General features: G+C 44.9%; 1 protein-coding gene across 1 annotated transcript in view; it reads right to left on the bottom strand.

Moving 5' to 3' along the window:
- Positions 1–431: 431 nt before the first annotated feature.
- LOC135549984 (poliovirus receptor-like) overlaps positions 432–22,610 on the bottom strand; it is a 77,018-nt gene continuing 54,839 nt past the window's right edge. Inside the window, exons 7-10 of the mRNA XM_064980398.1 lie at positions 9,294–9,432; positions 9,068–9,125; positions 3,783–3,878; positions 432–3,307 (exon numbers count right to left, since the gene is read on the bottom strand). Of these exons, the coding sequence (XP_064836470.1) occupies positions 3,077–3,307; positions 3,783–3,878; positions 9,068–9,125; positions 9,294–9,432 (524 nt within the window). The 3' untranslated portion in view covers positions 432–3,076. The remainder of the gene's footprint in view (positions 3,308–3,782; positions 3,879–9,067; positions 9,126–9,293; positions 9,433–22,610) is intronic.

The raw sequence follows: 22,610 nt of genomic DNA, 5'->3' as shown, positions 1-22,610 counted from the left end.
TGGTCATTTATGAACATTTGAACATCTTGGCCATGTTCCATTATGGGGCGGCAGGGTAGCCTAGTGGTTGGAGTGTTGGACTAGTAACCGAAAGGTTATATAAAGGTTAAAACATTTAAAAAATTATAATCTCCACCCGGCACAGTCAGAAGAGGACTGGCCACCCCTCATAGCCTGGTTTCTTCCTAGGTTCTGGCTTTTCTAGGGAGTTTTTCCAAGCCACAGTGCTTCTACACCTGCATTACTTGCTGTTTGGGGTTTTAGGCTGGGTTTAATTACAGCACTTTGTGACATCAGCTGATGTAAGAAGGGCTTTATAAATACATTTGATTGATTGATGTTGGTTGGTCATTTAGGAGCCTTAAAGGGCTCAAGCCTGGAGGTCATTGTGACTCATAAGTTTAAGAGAATACAGCGAGAAGTTCAGGGCCTTTAGTTTACATTTTATTGAACAAGACAATGATCCGTAAAACATATAACACGTTTCCCAAAAAGCATCAGAAAAAAATAAGTTAAAGGGAAAGAAAGAAAAGAGAAATAATAAATCACAATATCAAGTGTTTGGCTTTCCACAATCAGAGGTTACCCCATGTTTCTTTTTAATCTAGTCTTTATTTTCTAAGAGAAAGAAATGTGTAAATGAACAAGCTAAAAATAAATTAACGAAGGCACGTCTGGCTTGGTGATGAAAAAAAAGCAACAACGAATGTGAGATAACCAAAACAAGCAGGGAAGGAAAAAGACCGGATTCAGATGAGTGTTATCGCTAACATTCACGGTTTGTATTTTTGGCATCAAACCTATTGGGGAGGAGGCTAATTTATTGGCAAACACACACAGCATCTCCTGCTGCAGCGAGAAGTAGTTAGCAGATGCCTTGAGCATAAAACAACAGAACTAAACTAAACAGACTGCTGACTCATTGGTCTTTGATAATAACAAACCCAGGGGTCCCAATGATTGTCTTTTTTAAGCTCACTATATCAACACTATATCAATCTTCAATTTTGAGTCTTTTTCTTTATAGGCAATACACAAAACAGTATAATATATTTGATGACAATATGAAATACATAAAATACACAAAAAAAATGAAATAAATGGAATCACAGTTTATAAAACCAAACAATGAACAATTCATTTCCCTTTGAACTCTGACCTGTGTAAGGGCTATAAAATACAGATGTGATTGTCTGATACTGCAGCACTTTATATGCGAGCCCGCCGCCCACAGCCATATGTTTTCAAAATGGCAGCGTGACTCTTTTTGCACAGAGAAGAAGTTGAGCTACACATAGTTCCATGCAGCATGCAGACATTCCCTTCAAAAGAAACCATAGAGACCAAAATCACCACCAAAAGCCCATGACAGTTGCTTTCAAAGTGATTGTCACATCAAAAAAAACTATCATATTTAAGTAATGCACTGACTATGATGGAGTATAGAACAGTGGGGTCGGCAGTTTCTCCATGTGTCCGTATACGTTTAACCATCTATTGTTCTATATCTGTCTATCAATCATTAGTGTCTATAGCATCTATTTATTTACATACATATCTACAATTAGTACATGTGCTTTTTGTTCATGTTTCTGTCTTTTTCTTTGTGTCTTTTTATTTAACAAGTTAATGTACTTAGTACAGGCTTGCTTCTCTCGGTGTCTGTCGAGGTGACACTGACAGATCAACGCCGTCGTGGAATTTTGCGACTCAAGCTCTTTGGAACACGCAGAACCAATGATTTGTTCCCATTACTGAGCAAGAGTTCGACTCAACTTTCTGTTTATTGCACCCTGCAGTAAGCACTCTGTGGAAAGAACGTAGTCGTATGCTGACTGACTTATGTATCAGCCAAAAGAGATCTCAAGTCGTGCTGTGCGCGCCTTCTGTACGGCCTAAACCACCCCGCTGCTCTACATCGATGTGTTGTGCCTGAAGTAGACGATACAATGGAGGACTGCAAAGACATCGACAACATTGAAAAAGTATAAAGCCTGGTGTCTGCAAGTAGCCTTGGGAAAAGTGAGCCAACTGTTTTGAAACGAGCCACGATCATGCCATGCAGAGTTATTAGGACTAAAATCCACAAAACCGTTTTTATATTCACTGACTGACAACTTCAATACCCGTTAAAGTAAAATGTACATTTTTTTTTCTTTCAATTCCACACGGAAACTGACACCCCTATACATAGAGGCTCTGGAACCAACTACACTAGTTATTTTTGATGTGCACACATTTAACCGGCAATATATTAAGCATCAATATAATATTATTTACAGTGTTCATTGATAATTTGGTTCACCTTGACATCTTTGACCAACATTACACGGTCTCACATAATTGTTCATCAATGATGTTTTGCACATTTGTGTTTCAGTACATAAAAGGCTTTAGAATAAGACTAAAATATAAAATATTAAAATACATATTTTGCTATGTGTAAAATATACAGCATATATTAGAGAGCATATTAACCACTTCATCTACGTAAAATGGTACTAATGGCAGTATTCTCCAATACAGGCCGTGTATTTTGACACTCTGAAAATACAATCCTTATAATTTTAACTTAATTTGACTTGAATGTAAGCAGTAATCTTTCCTGTGGGGGGGAATTACCAGCGCATTGATAATTGTGTGTGCATTGTGTGCTTTGCTGTAAACCAAGATGTCACATTTCGTTACCCTAATAATGCAGTATTACCAGCTCTTGCAATTTAGACTGAACCCAAAACGTGAGTCATGTTGCAATGTTATAAAACAGTGACAACCTCATTTTGTTCATACTGCCATAAAATGGCATTTTGGTCTGAGGATGCTTACTGGACGGTGTAACATTGCAACTTTCAAACAACCAGTTTCGGGTGATATTTTTGAATGATGTTTCCAGTGATATTACCTTGCCCGAATCACAACAGTAGGAAACACTGCATTTAGGATTTGACCACATCGGGAGGCTGGAGTTGTGCCGATCTTTCCAGAGCCTTGCTCGGACTCTGTGCTGTTCAATGTAACCGAGTAGAGGCACGGTGTTGTTGTTGTTGTGTCATTATGGAGACCTAAACGTCACCTGCTAAACATACATGGCTGCCGACACAAAGCTTTCTCCGCGGGCCACAGCGGTCGACGGCGGCTCGTCGACATGGTGATCGTCCGCGTCAGAGTACGGCGGCAGGGCTTCGTCATTTAGCGTGTCGTCGACATCGGCATACTGTATCGAGTCCTCCAGGACAGCAGGGCCGCCGCCATTAGCAGCCCTACCGCCAACGGTGTTATCATCGTCATCGTCGCACGCATCCAGATCCTGTAACATCAACAGATCCTCGGTTGAACCAGCAACAACAACTCTCAAGATGTGATATGGTATGCAAAATCTACTCCTGGACCATGCATTGCTCAATAGTTTCACAATAGGTTCAATTTTTTTCTAAATAGTCAAGCTGTTGAGGTACCGTGGAGAGAGAATGTTATAATATAGTTAAAAAGGGTGAGTGATCTGATGATAAAGTAGATTGAGACTGATTGTAGAGTCTAGAAAGCAGCCAGGTGTAAAGGACATTTCAATTTACAGTAGCCTACAGGTAGTAAATCAATGACTTTCAGCAGCACTAGGTGAACAAGGAGAGAGTCCAGGGTTGTGTTCATGAGGCACCCAATGGCAGACAACAGACTAAAACATGGAGTAACTACCTGGACTTAAATACAACAAGAAACATTTATTTTTGTTTTCTGGTGTGACCTAATGATCACGACCTAGAGTTTGGGGGATGTCCCCTTACCGTGACAGGCTCTCCGCTGGTCTCGTAGTAGATGTTACTGAAAGGCTGGGTCTCTGTCAGCTCCGTCAGCACTGAGTCAGTGACAGGCTTGTTCAGCTGTGGGGTAGTGGAGAGGTCAAAGTCGGGTTAACTGGGCCACTCTCCGATCAATAGACATTATCCCAATTAAGAACTGCACTACCGCATGTGGTTATGAAGCACTATATTGGATCACTCCAATAAAGTATCCTTCTGCTCGGCAGGATACATTCGAGTAAGAATTTCAGATTAGTCCCATGTACCGGGTAGTGCTGTGACGGACTCGCTTAACTTCACTAGGGTAGGGGGCACTATTTTCACTTCCGGATGAAAATCGTGCCCAAAGTAAACTGCCTACTACTCAAGCCCAGAAGCTAGGATATGCATATAATAGGTAGATTTGGATAGAAAACACTAAAGTTTCCAGAACTGTTAAAATAATATCTGTGAGTATAACAGAACTGATTTGGCAGGCAAAAACCTGATAATTTCTTTTGTATTTTTTTGTAATTTTTGTAGTTTTCTATTGAATGCCATTACAGTATCCATTGACATGACTCAAAATACAGTATCCAGGACTTAAATTGCACTTCCTATGGCTTCCACTAGATGTCAACAGTCTTTAGAAAATGTTTCTGGCTTGTGTTCTAAAAAATGAGAGGGTAAGACCACTCTGAATGAGTGGACCCTACAGTGTCCCAGAGATTTTTCATGCGCGCGACCAAGAGCACACCTTTACGGTTTACCTTTTATATTGACAACGTTATTGTCCGGTTGAAATATTAACGTTTATTTAGGCTAAAAACAACCTGAGGATTGATTATAAACATAGTTTGAAATGTTTCTACGAACTTTACGGATACTAATTGGATTTTCCGTCTGCCTGTTGTGACTGTGTCAAGCCTGTGGATTACAGAACAAAACAGAGGTTTTGGGATATAAACAGGGACTTTATCGAACAAAACAAACATTTATTGCGTAAATGGGAGCGTAAGCGTCCCACGTACCCTAGTGAGGTTAAATAACTGCAGATAGAGAGCAGATGGTGAACCCAATAGCAGACTGGTCTGAGCCGCCTTTGGAGAATGAATGCGCCTAGCGCGCCTGGAGGGGATGTACAGTCCAGTCCTCCCCATCTGATGACCGTATTCCCCCCTTCTGGGGTAATGCTTAGTCGCAGAAGCACCCTATTGGCCGCCCCCCCACCACCACCAAACTCAGTACGGCTGAGGAGTTGATCTGCCTTGAACGCAAGGTGCAAAGTCTGCGGCAGGATGTGGACACTTTACGATGGGATGATGGCGACAAACCTCTCCACCCTGGAGACGAGTTGGGTGACAGTGCTTCAGTGTTCCAAGCAGATCAGGGATCGACCCAGTTCACAGCGCCATCTGTAGCTGGGAGCGCTGTTATGGAGGCACCTCCGGAGATGAAGGAAGAAACATGGGAGCTTTTAGGTAGAGTGGCTAACACCCTTGATATCAAGCTGGAAGAAGCACCATCTGAGCAGCTCCTTATTCCCATCTGCCCCAAGTTCGCTTTTGCTCTCCGCAAATACAGGAATAAGATTGGAGGGCGCTTCTGTTTCGACAACCAGACCTGGTCGTGGACTAACCTAAGGGATGCAGATTCCTTGGGGCTAGAACACTATCCTGTGATAGATGACATAGTGGCTGCCATGATCTTCCCTGACAAGGAAATCATTGGCAAGGTGCATCGCCTCAAATCAGGACCTGAAAGAGTAAGCAATAAATGGCTGCAAAGCATTTTCAGCACCCTCTTCATCATGTTATGCCTCCCAGGGGGTGGTCACAAGCTTCTTAAGGAGGCCACAGAGGTGTCAAGGCTACTCATTATGCTCCAGACAGACTTGACACATGCCAACGGCAAGAATTTGGCTTCAGTGGTGACTTTACACCACCACCTTTGGCTGGCACAGTCTAAACAGCCACTGCCAGTTCAGAAAACATTATTGGAGTTCCCCTTCATGCCAGGTTCCACCTTTGGGCCAAGGATTGGCAACATCATACAGCAGACTACAAAACTGCTCAAAGACAGAGACTTTGCAGGAGTTCTTGGCAACTGTGCACCCTACTGCCGCCACTTGGAGGAGCTGGAAGGCAGGGCAGGATGTCTCGAGGATGCTCCAGCAACGTCTTGGTTCCCCTCCTCCCAAAGCCGAGACTACAGGGGCAGGAAAATGGGAACCGGCATTTTACGGAAGATGGGTTGAGGAAGGAGGCACTCCGGCTGGAGCCTCGATCACGAGCAAGGACGCAAATCAGGAAGGTAGAACCGCTTGTACGGCTAAGTGGGTTTTACTCCACATCTTTCAATTCCGAAAAAGGACGTCAGCTTTCGGCAGATCCTGGACCTAAGCGGCCTCAACAAATGTTTAAAGGAGCTCAAGTTCAAAATGCTCACGCCAGCACAGGCGTTGCAGGCAATCTTGAGTGGCTAATGGTTCACCACACTCAACCTGAAGGATGCGTACTTCCATGTTCCTGTTCATCAATATCACTGGAAGTAAATCTGGTTTGCTTTTAAAGGATTGGCTTACGAATTCAAAGTCCTCCCGTTAGGCCTATCACTGGCGCCTCGTACGTTCACAAAGTACATGGATGCAATCCTAGCGCCTATCATGTCCCAGGGAATTCTAGTGCTGAACTACCTGGATGACTGGCTGGAGCGTGCCACAACAGACAAGGATAATCTTAAAGCACATTCAAGGCCTGGGCTTCACCATAAAAAGGGAGAGGAGAAACCTGACACCCTCAAAGATGATCATCTTCCTGGGGATGTTGATCGACTCAACTCTTATGAGAGCACTTCTCCCTCGGGCGAGATTGGGGAAGATACATGCCTACCTAGACCGTTTCCAGCTTGTACAAGCCATGTCCATATCAGAGTGCCAGAAGTTACTTGGCCTACTCATGTCGGCTTCTCTGGGCCTTCACCTCAGGCCACTCCAGAGATGGTTAAACTCTAACCATCTACACTAGACAACACAGACTGTCAGCCATCGGTGATGAATGCATGTGGAAGGGAGGACTCTGTTGAAATAGTACTCACTCCTTTCCGTTGGAGGGTGTGACACTAAACAGAGTCCACCGCAGGGAGCTAGTGTGCACCGATGCCTTGCTAGCGGGTTGGGGGGCAGTGTTCACAGGCATGGCAGCGAGCAGACGCAGGAGCCCCCAGTGGAGTGGCGAGCACATCAATGTGCTGGAGCTCAGGGCAGTTCACCTGGCACTCCAACAGTTCCTGCCCTGCATGGAGGGGAAGCATGCCTTGGTCAGATCAGACAAGACCATGGTAGTGGCTTATATCAATCAACAGGGGGGACTGAGATCACGGCACCTCCACGAAATGGCTCTGGAGCTCTTACTGTGGGCTCCGACCCGCTAAGTGTCACTGCGGGCAGCGGACATGCTTTCGAGAAATGGCCCAGCGGAAGGGGAGTGGAGTCTAAATGTTCAGGTGGTGCTACAGCTGTTCGGGAGAACACAGGTGAACCCGTTTGCATTTCAGAAGAACACTCACTGTCCCAGCTGGTTCTCCATGTCAGGCCCTCTGGGTTTGGACGCCCTCGCTCACGATTGGCCGGCAACGACACTTTATGCGTTCCCAACATTTCCATTAATCATAGCTACGCTAGACAGGGTCAGCTTGAAGGGCCACCGGCTGCTCCAGGTTCAGCCTCCTGTTGTCACTCCTCTCTGGGACCCCATGGCAACTACCACTGAGACCCGACCTGCTCGCTCAGGCTTGGGGGATACCGTGGCATCCGTGCTGCCTCCAGCTTTGGGCTTGGCCCGAGAGAAGTAAATGTGCAAGTTTAGGCATTCCGGACAATGTGGTGAGCACGTTACAGAACGCCAGGGTTTCCTTGACCAACGTATTATATCAAATGCCGTGGGACATATTCTGGTGTGGGAGTCATAATGTTGCCCCAGAGTCGTGTGATATACAAAAGGTTTTATACTTTACAATCACTTGCTTGATGCAGGCTGAGAGTCATCCAATTTGAGTGTTTATTTGGCCACAATTTTGGCATGTTATGACGATCGCCTGGAGGGACCCATGGCCACCCATTGCTCTCCAAGTTTATGAAGGGAGTTAGACATCTGCGTCCAGCGAAGGCCTGTTCGGTGCCAAACAGACCTTGATGTGGTGGTGTCAGCACTTGCGCCGCCAGGTCAGCGTCTTTGAAGCACCCATCCATGAAGGTGGCATTCCTGTTGGCTATTACCTCCACTAAGAGGGTTAGTGAGTGCTGAATGTTTCCAAATGGGTGCAGACAAGGGGACTGTTGCCATCCGGCCCAGCTCTCCTTCTTGCCGATGGTCCAGTCTGACAGGCATGTGAATCTGCCCTTACATTTGTCCACATACGTACCTCCGATGGCTGCGGGTGGGCTAAGATTTTCCCCAAGTGTGTTGTGCCCGGTGAGGCCACTGGAAACTTACATTACACGGACTAAGACAATACAACAGTTGGATTAGCTGTTCGTGTGTTATGGTCAGAGAGTTCTGGGGAAGAGCCTAACGATACAGACTCTCACATTGGATGTGGAGACTATTACTACGGGATATCAGCCGGTCGGCCGGCCTCTGCCGTCTGCTGTAGTGGCGCATTCCACTAGAGTAGCAGCTACATCGTGGGCCTTGCTCTGAGGATTTCCCCTTGATGACATTTGCGCCTCGGCCAGTTGGGCGTCATCTAGAACTTTTGCTTTTGATACTATCCAGTCAATGTTGCTGCCACCAACCAGGTCGGGACGGTCGTGTTGTGTGTTGCCTCCACTTCCCTGGAGGGGGAAGGAGGGACACAGTAACCATGACTGCCCTGATTTTAGTCCTATGCAATTTTACTCGTCTGGCCATGCCTAGTTCACAGATGAATCTGGTATTGTGATACCATATTGGAGTGATCCAATATAGTGCTACAGAACGAAGGTTATGTATGTAACCACGGTTATGTCAGCTATTGGATCACTCCAATCCTCGTTTCGGTGATATACTGCGCCTTTTGAAGAGGACACGAGGTGGGAGTACTGTGGCAGCAGCTATTTAAGGGGGTTGGCCGCAGCACTACTCGGTATTCGGGACTAATCTGAAATTCTTACTCAGAATGTATCCTGCATAGCAGAAGAAAACCATATTGGAGTGATCCAATAGCTCACATAACCATGGTTACATACATAATCTTTGTTCATGGCCTTCACTAATAATGAGCCCTGAATGACAGGGACGTGGACCCCTCACCATTTCAGTGGAGCTGCCGGCCTTCACAGGGGGAGGGGGCTTGTGCTTGGGAGGACCACTGATTGGATGAGAGCAGAGAGGGCAGGAGAAGAGGTTAGTGCTACTCACTTTGTCCATACCTAACAGATTCATTTTGGACTGAATAAAACTTAATTGATTGGAGGAAAGATAGGTATTTGTTAAGTCATATATTGAAAGAAACAATTGCTGGGAGCGGAATACTCACTCCCCATTCACGGCGTTCTGCTTGCGTTTGCGGACCAGAATGATGACAGCGCCGACGATCGCCAGCAAGAAGAGGACCACACCAATGATGCCTCCGATGATGCCAGCCGTCGACGGCCCTGCTGTAATCTTACGCTGCTCTGAAAGAGAAGACGACGCGGAGGACTTAGGATTTAGTCCAATTCAAATGAATGTGTCATTTGAATTGGGGATAAGGGCTGGGAAAATGTGTTAGAATCCAAATCAGAAGTTCTAAATAAAAACAGCTGAACTGAAGAACAGGGGCCTGTTCAGGAGGACGTTCTAGAACATTCGGATAGATATGTATCGTAGAGAACAGATATGATTGGTCATTCTATTTCTATCTGCAACATCCAGAACGTTTTATCATCACTGAATACACCCCAGGAAATCAGCTCTGTTAGGCATTTAATCCTTGCCAGACATCTTATCATCCGACGATGTTCCAAGTAGACCTCCGCCTCCTTGCTCAATTATGTCTGTGTTTGTGATTTCCAGAGGGCACTGAGGCTGAGTGAGGCGTCTAAATTGAATGTAAAAGCCTCTCATTATGTTGGTTTTAACCAGCTTGCAGTTTCCACATATGGCCACTGGGGGCGACAAGATCCCATTGAGGATAATAATGGTGTACTTTCTCTTTGCGGCCACATGGTGTGCAGTTGCCAAGCTAAAGTCTCACTGCTGATAGTGAGTGAGAACATACATTACTTTGTCGATTCTCCCTCCGGCTAGGCTTGCATCCATATCAAAAGACTCCAAATATGGGTGATTCCACTGGGAGTGGTGCAGTCCCACGCATCTGTTAGGTGTGTGTGTGTGTGTGTGTGTGTGTGTGTGTGTGTGTGTGTGTGTGTGTGTGTGTGTGTGTGTGTGTGTGTGTAGAGGAGTCTGCTGAATCTACAACCGGGGACACATCCAGAGATGCACCCTCATAAAAACAACGCCAGTCACAACTGAAAAGAGACCGGCCAGCTCCAATCATTATCATGAAAACATTAAATGGAGGGAGGGACAGAGAGAGAGAAAGATGGAGTGGTGGCCAGGGCTGTCTCGGTCCTAAATTGTTCTCTCTCATTCTCACAGCTGGATAAGTGGACACACACAGAAATCTATACAGACAGAGCCCCCCCCCCCCCAGCCTATTGGCATCCCTCTGTGGGTATCCTAGCCGTTTATCTGATGTGCTGGTTATCAAAGTTTAAATTCGCAGCGTTTACCATTGATGTTCTCCACTGATAAACTGTATTTTCAATAAATAATGAGTCATGTTAGTTACTGCATCAAAAACAAGCAGTCTAACATGGAGGAAATTAACTGGGTTGTATTCATTAGGGCAAACAGCAGTAGAACGCCTTAAAACCATTGACGAAAAAATAAAAACAAGCTGTTGTCATTGCTCAAGTCCAGATAGTCCCATCCCTGTTGCTTATGTTCAGTGCCTAATGAATATAACCCTGTTTGAAGGATGGGGTGGGCTGAGGGAAGGACGTAGAGAAACAGAGGATTGGAATGGCTGGGAAAAGAAGGGTAAAGATACGCACCCTTCCCGATGCTCACGGGTTTGGCTTGGCAGAGAACAAGGGCCAAGACAGGGTGGGGTAAGAAGAGAGGGGGGAGAAAGAGAAAGGAATGAGAACAGATTTTTTTCAGGCTGGATACAAGAATGGGGTGTGTTGGAGTGGAGAGTGGAGAGGATCTCAATGAAGACTTATTAGCTCACATAACAGATGTGGTGAGAATAGACAAACCTCTTAGCACTTGCAAACACACACACACACACACATGCATACACACTAAGACGCACACCTAGCCAGTTATGCTGTAGAATATGTTAGGATATCTCTTTCAGTTGAGTCACTTACAACACACAGAATAGCTAGCTTTTACCAACTGAATCAAAAGGGGGAGGCATTGAGTGTGTGATGCTATCCTGTCAGCCCAGATTGAAAGAATGAGACTATCCCGAACCTCCATCACATGCTACACAGTCACATATTAATGTGTCTCATATATAAATAGATGTGGGAGGATGGAGGAAGAGAGATGGAAGGGAAGAGAGAGAAGAGAGGGAAGGATGGTGCTAGGAGGGAAGGCAGAAGAGAGTGATAGGGGTGCGAAGGCCCTGCAGTGGGGCCAAGAGGCAGACTTTAAAGGTCCTCCGTCTCCATGGGATACGGTTTAAGTGACAGGGAGGAACAACTAGTGAAACAACCACTCACAGTCGGCCGGGCCTTCATCGCCATTGGCATTCTGCTGCTACACTCCTCCGCAAAACTCCCAACTGGAACATCTCTCTCTATCGCTCGGTCTCCATCTCTCTCGCGCTCCATTGCTCACTTTCCCTTAACTGGCAAGTAAGCTTTGAAATGTTCTCTCTTAGTCAGACACAGAGGTACATACACACACAGGCAGACAGACACAGACAGACAGAGCCCTTTTAGGACCATTGTGCCTCCTCTAGCTGACTGAAAACTGATACATTCAAAAATGGATACATTCAAATACTACATAATTACCCTTTAGTTTAATAACTAACCATTAAAAACGTGTACAGTAAGTGCTGGAGCTCGACGGGGAGCGAATGAGTGAAGGAAAGGACAAAGAATGGAGAGAGGGAGAGGGAGGGAGAGAGAGAAGACTAAAAGCTTCACAAAGATAACGATAATGGAGATATGAAGTTGAAAATCTGTCGACAGGGGGAAACATTATTCGGCTCCTTACTGCCTTGTGCTTAGAGGCCAAAAGAGGATTACCACTGACAGCAACCTCCCCCTCCTCTAAGTGTTTTCTTTACCCCTCCCTTTCTCCTTCTTCATCCAACTCTCCGTCCCTCCCTCTTCCTCTCTCCCCAACCATCTTAGTGACCTAGTGTGTTCCCAGCTTCCCGCCTGCACCATCGAGCCAAGCCCTCCCTCCCTCCTTACACACACACACACACACACACTCCACATTGCAGGACCATCTTTGATTGGAGGACAGTCTTGCAGGAGTGCTTCACTGATGGGTTCGTTAGCATCCCACAAGCATACATCTTATCTTACCCCATTGCTCACCAGTGAACTGTACAACGCAACACACACTCACGGAGACCTTTAGCACCGCCAGGGATGACAGTTGATCCAAAAGTCATTGGACCGTGACGCCTCATGGGAACACTCACAAACAAAGGTAGCCTGGCGGGTAGGAGCGTTGGGCCAGTAACCGAAAGGTTGCTGAATCGAAGTCCCGAGCTGACAAGATAAAGAGCTGTCGTTCTGCCCCTGAGCAAGGCAGTTAACCCGCTGTTCCCCGGGCACCGAAGACGTGGATGTCGATCAAGGCAGCCCCCCCCCCCCGCACCTCTCTGATTCAGAGGTGTTGGGTTAAATACACAAGACACATTTAGGTTGAATGCATTCAGTTGTACAACTGACTAGGTATCCCCCTTTTCTGCATGTGTACGTTCGTGTCGCTCTCTCTTAGGGTTTAAAAGTGTAGCTTTTATCCAAAACTATCAAATGCCAACGATGCCCTCTTTTTTCCAGGCCGGTCAATTCTCCCCGTGTTTCGGTTTCCCTCCATCGGTCTGCCACTTAGTGGATTAAAAACACTCTCCTAGTTCACCTCCTCAAATAGCATGACTGGACCAGAAAATTGTGTTTCTCTACGAAAATGATGCCGAAATGAGTTTATCATTGTTGCAAACGCCTCCAACCATTCCATTCCCAGGGATTAAACTAGGTCAAAGAGGCGCGAGACAGCAACACCCACTTCAGAGGCTTCATTTCGGCTCCAGCGTAGCCCACATCCCCTGATCTTTGCCTTAAAACAGGTCACGTACCGAGCGACTGCCACTCATCTGGGTCAAGTAGACCAGGGCTGGGCTTCGGGGCTGTGGCTGCCGCCATGGCGCTTATTACCTGGTAACCTTCCGCATACGTAATGAGGCCTGGGTGTTTGTGGAGCCACGGAGGGCTCTTGCCGGGTCAAGAGAGCAGTGTGTGTGTGTGTGTGGGGCTCAAAAGGGCATGAAGCAGAAGGTTTAAGCTCCACTGAGCTGGGTGTCTCCAGACCAACAGGCATTTATACTAGCGTGTCTTAGTGGCCACTGCTGCTGGTGCCAAGTAGCATCAAGCAGAGCCACAGCTAATCTACTGAGATCTCACCCCAGTTGGTCCCGGTGCATTTGAATAACTATCTGGAGATTAAGCTGTGGTCAGTCAGTGACACTGCATGCGTGTGTGTTTGTCAGATTGTGCAGCTATATGTAACTGATGGACTGTGGTTTGGTCTGTGTGTGTGTGTGTGTGTGTATATATGTATATATATATATATATATATCACCTATCTATATAGATATATCTATGCGTGTGTGCCCCGCTGACTGACACTATTCCCTTCAGCACCCTCCCTCCATCCATCCACACCCCCCTCCGCGGGGAGCAGTATGCTTCCTGCCATCCAGTGCCACAGCGAATCACAGCCAACACTCTCATCCAGCCACTGCTGGCCCTCTGGCCCTGGGCAGACAGTCTTACCCTTCTCTCAGCCCAAGGGCTCCACCACGCTCCCCCGGCTGTCCTTGGGTCACTATCGGTCATCTGTCCCTCACTGAGTGACCTTCTCCTCACACACAGACACAAGGACAGCAGAAACACACAAAGATGGTCGACACACACATTTCCAAAGTCTCCTCCTCTCCCTGCTGTTATATGCAGTATCAGGCCCTGATATAAACATTGCCAGTTACAATGACACAGGGAACATATGTGGGGCTAAAAACAGTTTAATAGGCTGAAACCCTCCTGATACAAGCCTTTTCCCCTTTACTTTATACTTTGAGAGCCTCTCTGTGTTTAGGAACTGTTTTAGGGGGGGGGGGGGTTTAACAACATGCCATGGATTGTGTGTAGGTATTTCCGCTAACAGTAAAAATAATGGCCACCGCTTTCTTCCCACAAAATACAATTGCAGCTTGTTTATGTGTGACTGATTTGTTGCAGCTGGAGATGTTATCGTTGGACAGACCCACACACACACACACACACACACACACACACACACACACACACACCCTGCAGGACTAACATCTGATTTTTCTTAGTCTGACTGTCGGGAACCAGGCGCTTCATCATCCTCCAAAAATGCCCCCCCCCATCCCTTCCTCTCTACCCTACACACTCATCCATCTCCTCTCTGTTCCAGTATTGTAAAAACTCTTGATGTAAGTCCCCCCCCCCCTTCTCCAACAAACCACAACAGAGTTTTTCAGAGAATGGACAGATCAGAATGTGCTGACTCCAAGGAAGAAGCCCAGAGTGCACTTAACCCCCATTTGTGTCTTTTAGCATCTAATTTGCTTTTCCCGGACTGTGGTTTGGAGGGGAGAGTGGGATTGAAAGAATGAAAGCGAGAGATCAGAAAGAGCGAGAGAAAGAAAAGGGCAAAATGGTCTTATGGAGAGAGAGAGAAAAATGAGCTCCCTTGAGTGCATCGGTCTGAGACGGTCTGTTAGCTGTTAGCCGCTAACCACTAATAGTGTAGCAAGCCACAAAGTTTTGCTACGCTAACGACGGTAAAGGTCTCTGGGATGGCTAGCCACGGCGGAACTAAAGGGCAGGTCCTGCGAGGCCACGGCTGGAGTGTGTTTAATGGAGCTTCTCCATCCTGGAGGGGGAAATCAATAATTTTCAGGCCCAGGGACATGTATTAGTCTGTGGCGACGTAAATGCCAGAACCGGACAAGAACCTGACACCCTCAGCACACAGGGGGACATACACCTGCCTGGAGGTTACAGCATTCCCCTCCCCCATATGCCCCCCTAGACACAACTATGACAACATAACCAACAAAAACAGGTCACAACTCCTGCAGCTCTGTCACACGTTGAGTATGTACATAGCCAATAGTAGGCTTTGAGGGAACTCCTATTGTAGGGTACACCTATAGCTCATCTCGTCAGTAGTACTGTAGACTATTTTATCACGGACCTCAAGCCAAAGTCTCTCAGAGCTTCCTCAGTCATCCCACTGACACCCCTATAAGATCACAGCAAAACCACAGTCTACTTGAACAGAGCAATACTCAATCATGAGGCATCATAGCCAAAAGAACGGAGTAATATTAAGAAATGCTATAGATGGAAGGAATGTGGTGTGGAAACCTACCAAAAAAAAAAAAATTCAATCCCTTTAGACAACTTCCTGGACAAAACGTTCCACTGTAATAGTGAAGGTGTAAACTTGGCAGTAGAAAATCTTAACAGTATATTTGACCTCTCAGCTTTCCTATCAAATCTAAAACATTACAAACAGAAAACTAAAGAAAATGAGCGACAATGACAAATGGTTTGATGAAGAATGCAAAAATCTAAAAGAAATTGATAATGACTAAAATTCAGAAACACACCAAGGAACATCAAATCAGCTCATTATAATTGAAGAATCCAGACACTAAACAATTCTAGGGAAATTGGAAAACACTAAACAAACAAAAATGAAGAATTATCTATCCAAATTGGAGATGTATGGGTAAACCACTTCGCCAATCTTTTTGGCTCTATAACAAAGAATAAACAGCAAAAACATATACATGATCAAATACAAATCTTAGAATCAACTATTAAAGACTACCAGAACCCACTGGACTCTCCAATTACCTTGAATGAACTACAGGACAAAATAAAAACCCTCCAACCCAAAAAAGGCCTGTGGTGTTGATAGTATCCTCAATGAAATTATAAAATATACAGACAACAAATTCCAATTGGCTATATTAAAACTCTAAAATCATTTTTAGCTCTGGCATCTTCCCCAATATATGGAACCAAGGACTGGTCACCCTAATCCACAAAAGTGGAGACAAATTTGACCCCAATAACTACCGTGGGATATGCGTCAACAGCAACCTTGGGAAAATCCTCTGTATTATCATTAACAGCAGACACATACATTCCCTTGGTGAAGACAATGTACTGAGCAAATGTCAAATTGGCTTTTTACCAAATTATCGTATGACAGACCACGTATTTCACCCTGCACACCCTAATTGACAAACAAACCAAAACAAAGGCAAAGTCTTCCCATGCTTTGTTGATTTCAAAAAAGCCTACGACTCAATTTGGCATGAGAGTCTGCTATACAAATTGATGTAAAGTGGTGTTGGGGGAAAACCATACAACATTATAAAATCCATGTACACTAACAACAAGTGTGAGGTTAAAATAAGCAAAAAACACATTTCTTCCCACAGGGCCTTGGAGTGAGACAAGGATGCAGCTTAAGCCCCACCCTCTTCAACAAATATATCAACGAATTGGCGAGAGCACTAGGAACAGTCTGCAGAACCTGGCCTCACCCTAATATAATCTGAAGTCAAATGTCTACTGTTTGCTGATGATCTGGTGCTTCGGTCACCAACCAAGGAAGGCCTACAGCAGCACCTAGATCTTCTGCACAGAATCTTCCAGACCCGGGCCCTAACAGTAATCTCAGTAAGACCAAAATAATGGTGTTCCAAAAAGGTCCAGTCACCAGGACCACAAATACAAATTCCATCTAGACACAGTTGCCCTAGAGCGGTTTGGGTCAGCACACAAAAAACTATACATACCTTGGCCTAAACATCAGCGCCACAGGTAACTTCCACAAAGCTGTGAATGATCTGAGAGACAAGGCAAGAAGGGCATTCTACCCAACCAAATCATGAGAAAACAAAAAGATAATTACTTGACACATTGGAAAGAATTAACATAAAAAACACTGAACAAATGCTATTTGGCCCTAAACAGAGAATACCTGACCACTGTGACTGGCCCAACCTTAAGGAAAGCTATGACTATGTACAGACTCAATGAGCATTGCCTTGCTATTGAGAAAGGCCACCGTAGGAGACCTGGCTCTCAAGAGAAGACAAGCTATGTGCACACTGCCCACAAAATGAGGTGGAAACCGAGCTGCACTTCCTAACCTCCTGCCAAGTGTATGACCAAATTAGAGAGACATATTTCCCTCAGATTACACAGATCCACAAAGAATTCGAAATCAAACCCGATTTTGATCAACTCCCATATCTACTGGGTGAAATTCCACAGTGTGCCATCACAGCAGCAAGATTTGTGACCTGTTGCCACAAGAAAAAGGCAACCAGTGAAGAACACCATTGTAAATACAACCCATATTTATGTTTATTTATTTTCCCTTTTGTACTTTAACCATTTGCAGATTGTTACAACACGGTGTATATATACACATAATATGACATTTGTAATGTCTATTATTTTGGAACTTCAGTAGATGTAATGTTTACTGTTCATTTTTATTGTTTTTCACTTTTGTATATTATCGACTTCACTTGCTTTGGCAATGTTAACATATCATTTCCCATGCCAATAAAGTCCCTTGAATTGAATTGAGAGAGAGAAGCGTAAGGAACAGGAGAGAGAACACGAGAAATAACTGTATTCATGACTTCTGCGAAACCAACAAAAATCTTCTTATTTGTGTATTTTTTTAAAAGTTTATGTCTGGTGAAAGTACTCATATTGTGAGTCTGTTGTTATGGAAGCAGTGAGAAGCTATCATGTAGGTGGGAAAAGACCAACAGTCATAGCCTACACATGGGACACAGATACAGGATCTGTGCAGGTCTATATGGCTTTTTTATTTTACCTTCATTTTTACTAGGCAAGTCAGTTAAGAACAAATTCTTATTTAGAATGACGGCCTAGGAACAGTGGGTTAACTGCCTGTTCAGGGGCAGAATGACAGATTTGTACCTTGTCAGCTCGGGGGTTTGAACATGCAACCTTCCGGTTACTAGTCCAACGCGCTAACCACTAGGCTACCCTGCCGCCCCCCTTTGAGCTGATGTACAGTACCTGGACAACACCATTTTTATGACAACAATGACTGAGGAAGTGAGTTATCACTGAATTATAGAATATAGTGTATCGAATGTATATAGTCAATGCCTATCCATTTTTTTCATTTTTTTATCTACCTTTATACTGTATCTTAAATGGTTCACCACATTGTCTATGGTGAAGGCTGGGCTAAGGAGGATTTACTAGGTTCTTGTTATTACCAGCAAGCATGCAGCAATCTGAATGGCGGTTTACAGCATCAAAACAATACTGGAAAATATATGACACTATTTTGCCACGGCGTATGTTGTGGAAGGTTCTACTGAATAGAAGGAACTCGGCCAAATAATTTCATCCAAGTCTTTTCAAACTGTGCATAATTTCATACAAGCATTTAGTTTTCATCACAACACATTCGGTGAAAGCCACACCTATTCTCCTGTGTGAAGAATGTGTTTATTTTCCTTCTCTTTGTGGTAATTATACACGTATGACAACGACTGCATACTAATGAATCAGAAGCCATATCTAAAAAGGCAGTAACTAATAGCGGAGACTCCATTGTGTTTGCTGAATGGGTTTCTCTCTTTAGATACCGCAGATCATCTCCGCTCGGGTTTCTGGTGGCTTAACGTAACTGAACACTGATGTTCAGGAGTAGTGTTAATGAATGGGGCAGGCGTCAGGGTAGGAGTAACGCTGTTATTTCTACACAAACAGATACACACACTATATAGACACAAATCAAAACACACACACACACACACACACCTCTATATAGACACAAATCAAAACACACACACACACACACACACACACCTCTATATAGACACAAATCAAAACACACACACACACACACTCATCATATAATGTTACTGTACACAAGCCCAGGCGGCAGCCAGAAGCATTTACTTCTTTAAGTGGGCACCCCAGCAGGCATTATGTTGGGCTGCAAACTAAGCAGCGGAGGAGAACGACTCGGTAAAAACACTGAGTGCCTCAGAGAGTAAACAGTAGCCACCCATTAGCCCCAATCAAACTGCATTAAGACGAGGATTCTCGAGAAGAACATGTACTTTGTTCATGTACTGCCATCAGCGTAAATGATCATTTGTTAATTGACCCGCCGGACAAAATAAAAGGTAAAACATTTTTTTTAAAGTGAAATACATGGTTGGTACAGTCAGAAGAGGACTGTCCAGCCCTCGGATCCTGGTTCCCCTCTCTAAGCATCTTACCGAACACTGTACCTGTACACAGCCAATCTGTAAACAGCACACCCAAATACCTCATCCCCATATTGTTATTTATCTTCTTGCTCTTTTGCACCCCAGTATCTCTACTTGCACATCATCATCTGCACACCTATCCCTCCAGTGTTAATGCTACATTGTAATTATTTTGCCTCTATGGCCTATTTATTGCCTTACCTCCCCTACTCTTCTACATTTGCACACACTGTACATAAGATTTTTTCTATTGTCGTTACTGACTGTACGTTTGTTTATGTGTAACTCTGCTGTTGTTTTTGTCGCACTGCTTTGCTTTATCTTGGCCAGGTTGCAGATGTAAATGAGAACTTGTTCTCAACTGGCCTACCTGGTTAAATAAAAAGGTGAAATAAATCAAATAGGTTTCTTCCTTTGAGACAGTTTTTCCTAGCCACTCTACTGCTGCTGCCTCTACATTGCTTGCTCTTTGAGGTTTGAGGCTGGGTATCTGTATAGCACTTTGTGACAATTGCTGATGTAAAAACGGCTTTCTAAAATACATTTGATTGATGGATTCTGGAACACATCTGCAGACTAGCTAACACTGCCGTTGGACATTTCACAGCGCTCCTCATACCGTTTGGCACTCTCGGTCTGACTAAGAGCAATGGATACGAAGGATGAGCGTTTCTGAGAAAGCCATCCAATTCATTCAGACACACTAGTTCTGTCAGAACCCTCTCCGGAGAGCAGTAAACCATGGAATCATTGGGCCATTTAAAAATCTACTACTGTATGTACAACGTTCGTCGTCATCAGAGTCTTGGGGTCAAAGGTCACAGCTCTTGTTAATCGGGGCGCTGACGCTTGGTTTATGAGCAGTGCTTGATGCTAATGGTTACTAATGATACGGCCTAATTACTGTGGTGGCTAGGCTAGCGTGAAGGAAGATGAGCCCCAGACAGAAACACACAAACACTACTGGCGTGGTAAAATGGAAACCGTTTGAAATACTCTAGTCGGAGTCGGAGATAGTTACACTAGTGGAAGTAACACGTGGACGTCTATGGGCTCTGACAGATACTTAGAGACTGCTCTCGCTATCACACACAACCAGGAGTATACCACACACACACACACAGACAATTCTGTTAATCAACAAAAAATTTCAGGAGACATGCAATCATTGTCACACCTAATTATGCATTCAAGCACATGGTATCTGTCACAGAGCACTTGCAGGCCACACACCAGATCTGGGATAACTATAATTTTAACTATGCTTTATGGAAAGTAACTACACTACTCAACAAAATAAAGGGAACACTACAATAACACATTCTAGATCTGAATGAATGAAATATTTTTATTAAATACCTCTTTCTTTACATAGTTGAATGTGCTGACAACAAAAATCACACAAAAATTATCAATGGAAATCAAATTTATCAACCCACGGAGGTCTGGATTTGGAGTCACACTCAAAATTAAAGTGGAAAACCACACTACAGGCTGATCCAACTTTGATGTAATGTCCTTAAAACAAGTCCAAATGAGGCTCAGTAGTGTGTGTGGCCTCCACGTGTCTCTATGACCTCCCTACAACACCTGGGCATGCTCCTGATGAGGTGGCCGATGGTCTCCTGAGGGATCTCCTCCCAGACCTGGACGAAAGCATCCGCCAACTCCTGGACAGTCTGTGGTGCACTGTGTTGTTGGTGGATGGAGCGAGACATGATGTCCCAGATGTGCTCAATTGGATTCAGGTCTGGGGAACGGGCTGGCCAGTCCATAGCATCAATGCCTTCCTCTTGCAGGAACTGCTGACACACTCCAGCCACATGAGGTCTAGCATTAGGAGGAACCCAGGGCCAACCGCACCAGCATATGGTCTCACAAGGGGTCTGAGGATCTCATCTCAGTACCTAATGGCAGTCAGGCTACCTCTGGCGAGCACATGGAGGGCTGTGCGGCCCCCCAAAGAAATGCCACCCCACACCATGACTGACCCACCGCCAAACCGGTCATGCTGGAGGATGTTGCAGGCAGCGGAACGTTCTCCACGGCGTCTCGAGACTGTCACGTCTTTCACATGTGCTCAGTGTGAACCTGCTTTCATCTGTGAAGAGCACAGGGCGCCAGTGGCGAATCTGCCAATCTTGGTGTTCTCTGGCAAATGCCAAACATCCTGCACGGTGTTGGGCTGTAAGCACAACCCCCACCTGTGGACGTCGGGCCCTCATACCACCCTCATGGAGTCTGTTTCTGACCGTTTGAGCAGACACATGCACATTTGTGGCCTGCTGGAGGTCATTTTGCAGGGCTCTGGCAGTGCTCCTCCTGCTCCTCCTTGCACAAAGGCGGAGGTAGCGGTCCTGCTGCTGGGTTGTTGCCCTCCTACGGCCTCCTCCACGTCTCCTGATGTACTGGCCTATCTCCTGGTAGCGCCTCTATGCTATGGACACTACGCTGAGACACAGCAAACCTTCTTGCCACAGCTCGCATTGATGTGCCATCCTGGATGAGCTGCACTACCTGAGCCACTTGTGTGGGTTGTAGACTGTCTCATGCTACCACTAGAGTGAAAGCACCGCCAGCATTCAAAAGTGACCAAAACATCAGCCAGGAAGCATAGGAACTGAGAAGTGGTCTGTGGTCACCACCTGCAGAACCATTCCTTTATTGGGGGTGTCTTGCTAATTGACTATAATTTCCACCTGTTGTCTATTCCATTTGCACAACAGCATGTGGAATTTATTGTCAATCAGTGTTGCTTCCTAAGTGGACAGTTTGATTTCACAGAAGTGTGATTAACTTGGAGTTACATTGTGTTGCCTGTGTAATAAAATATATAACACTTTGGTAAATGCATTTTAATTACTTAATGAGCTGAGAATTTTTATAAGTACTGTACACAAGAGGAAGTGACTTCCTTATTCCACTTCCGTATTCAACAATTATAAAAGCAATTTCCAAAGTCCTACGTAACAATGTTGCTATTGTAATAATCACAAAATTACGACACATAAGAATTTGTGTCAGTGTATTACGTTATGTCTCACTCATTCAGAAAATATATTTGTTAGTCATTTGGAAGCTGCAACAGTGGTTCACTAACGTTTGAGGTGATTCCATGTTCCTCATGCATTTAATTCTAGGCTATAGGGGATTAAGATTCATATCCGAGAGCCTTCCAAACCAAGTGCTATTGGTCATATATTTACACTAATTTATGTCACTACT

The sequence above is a fragment of the Oncorhynchus masou genome, chromosome 12, assembly GCF_036934945.1.
Source record: "Oncorhynchus masou masou isolate Uvic2021 chromosome 12, UVic_Omas_1.1, whole genome shotgun sequence".
Classification (NCBI taxonomy): domain Eukaryota; kingdom Metazoa; phylum Chordata; class Actinopteri; order Salmoniformes; family Salmonidae; genus Oncorhynchus; species Oncorhynchus masou.
This window is presented reverse-complemented; position numbering and strand designations above follow the sequence as displayed.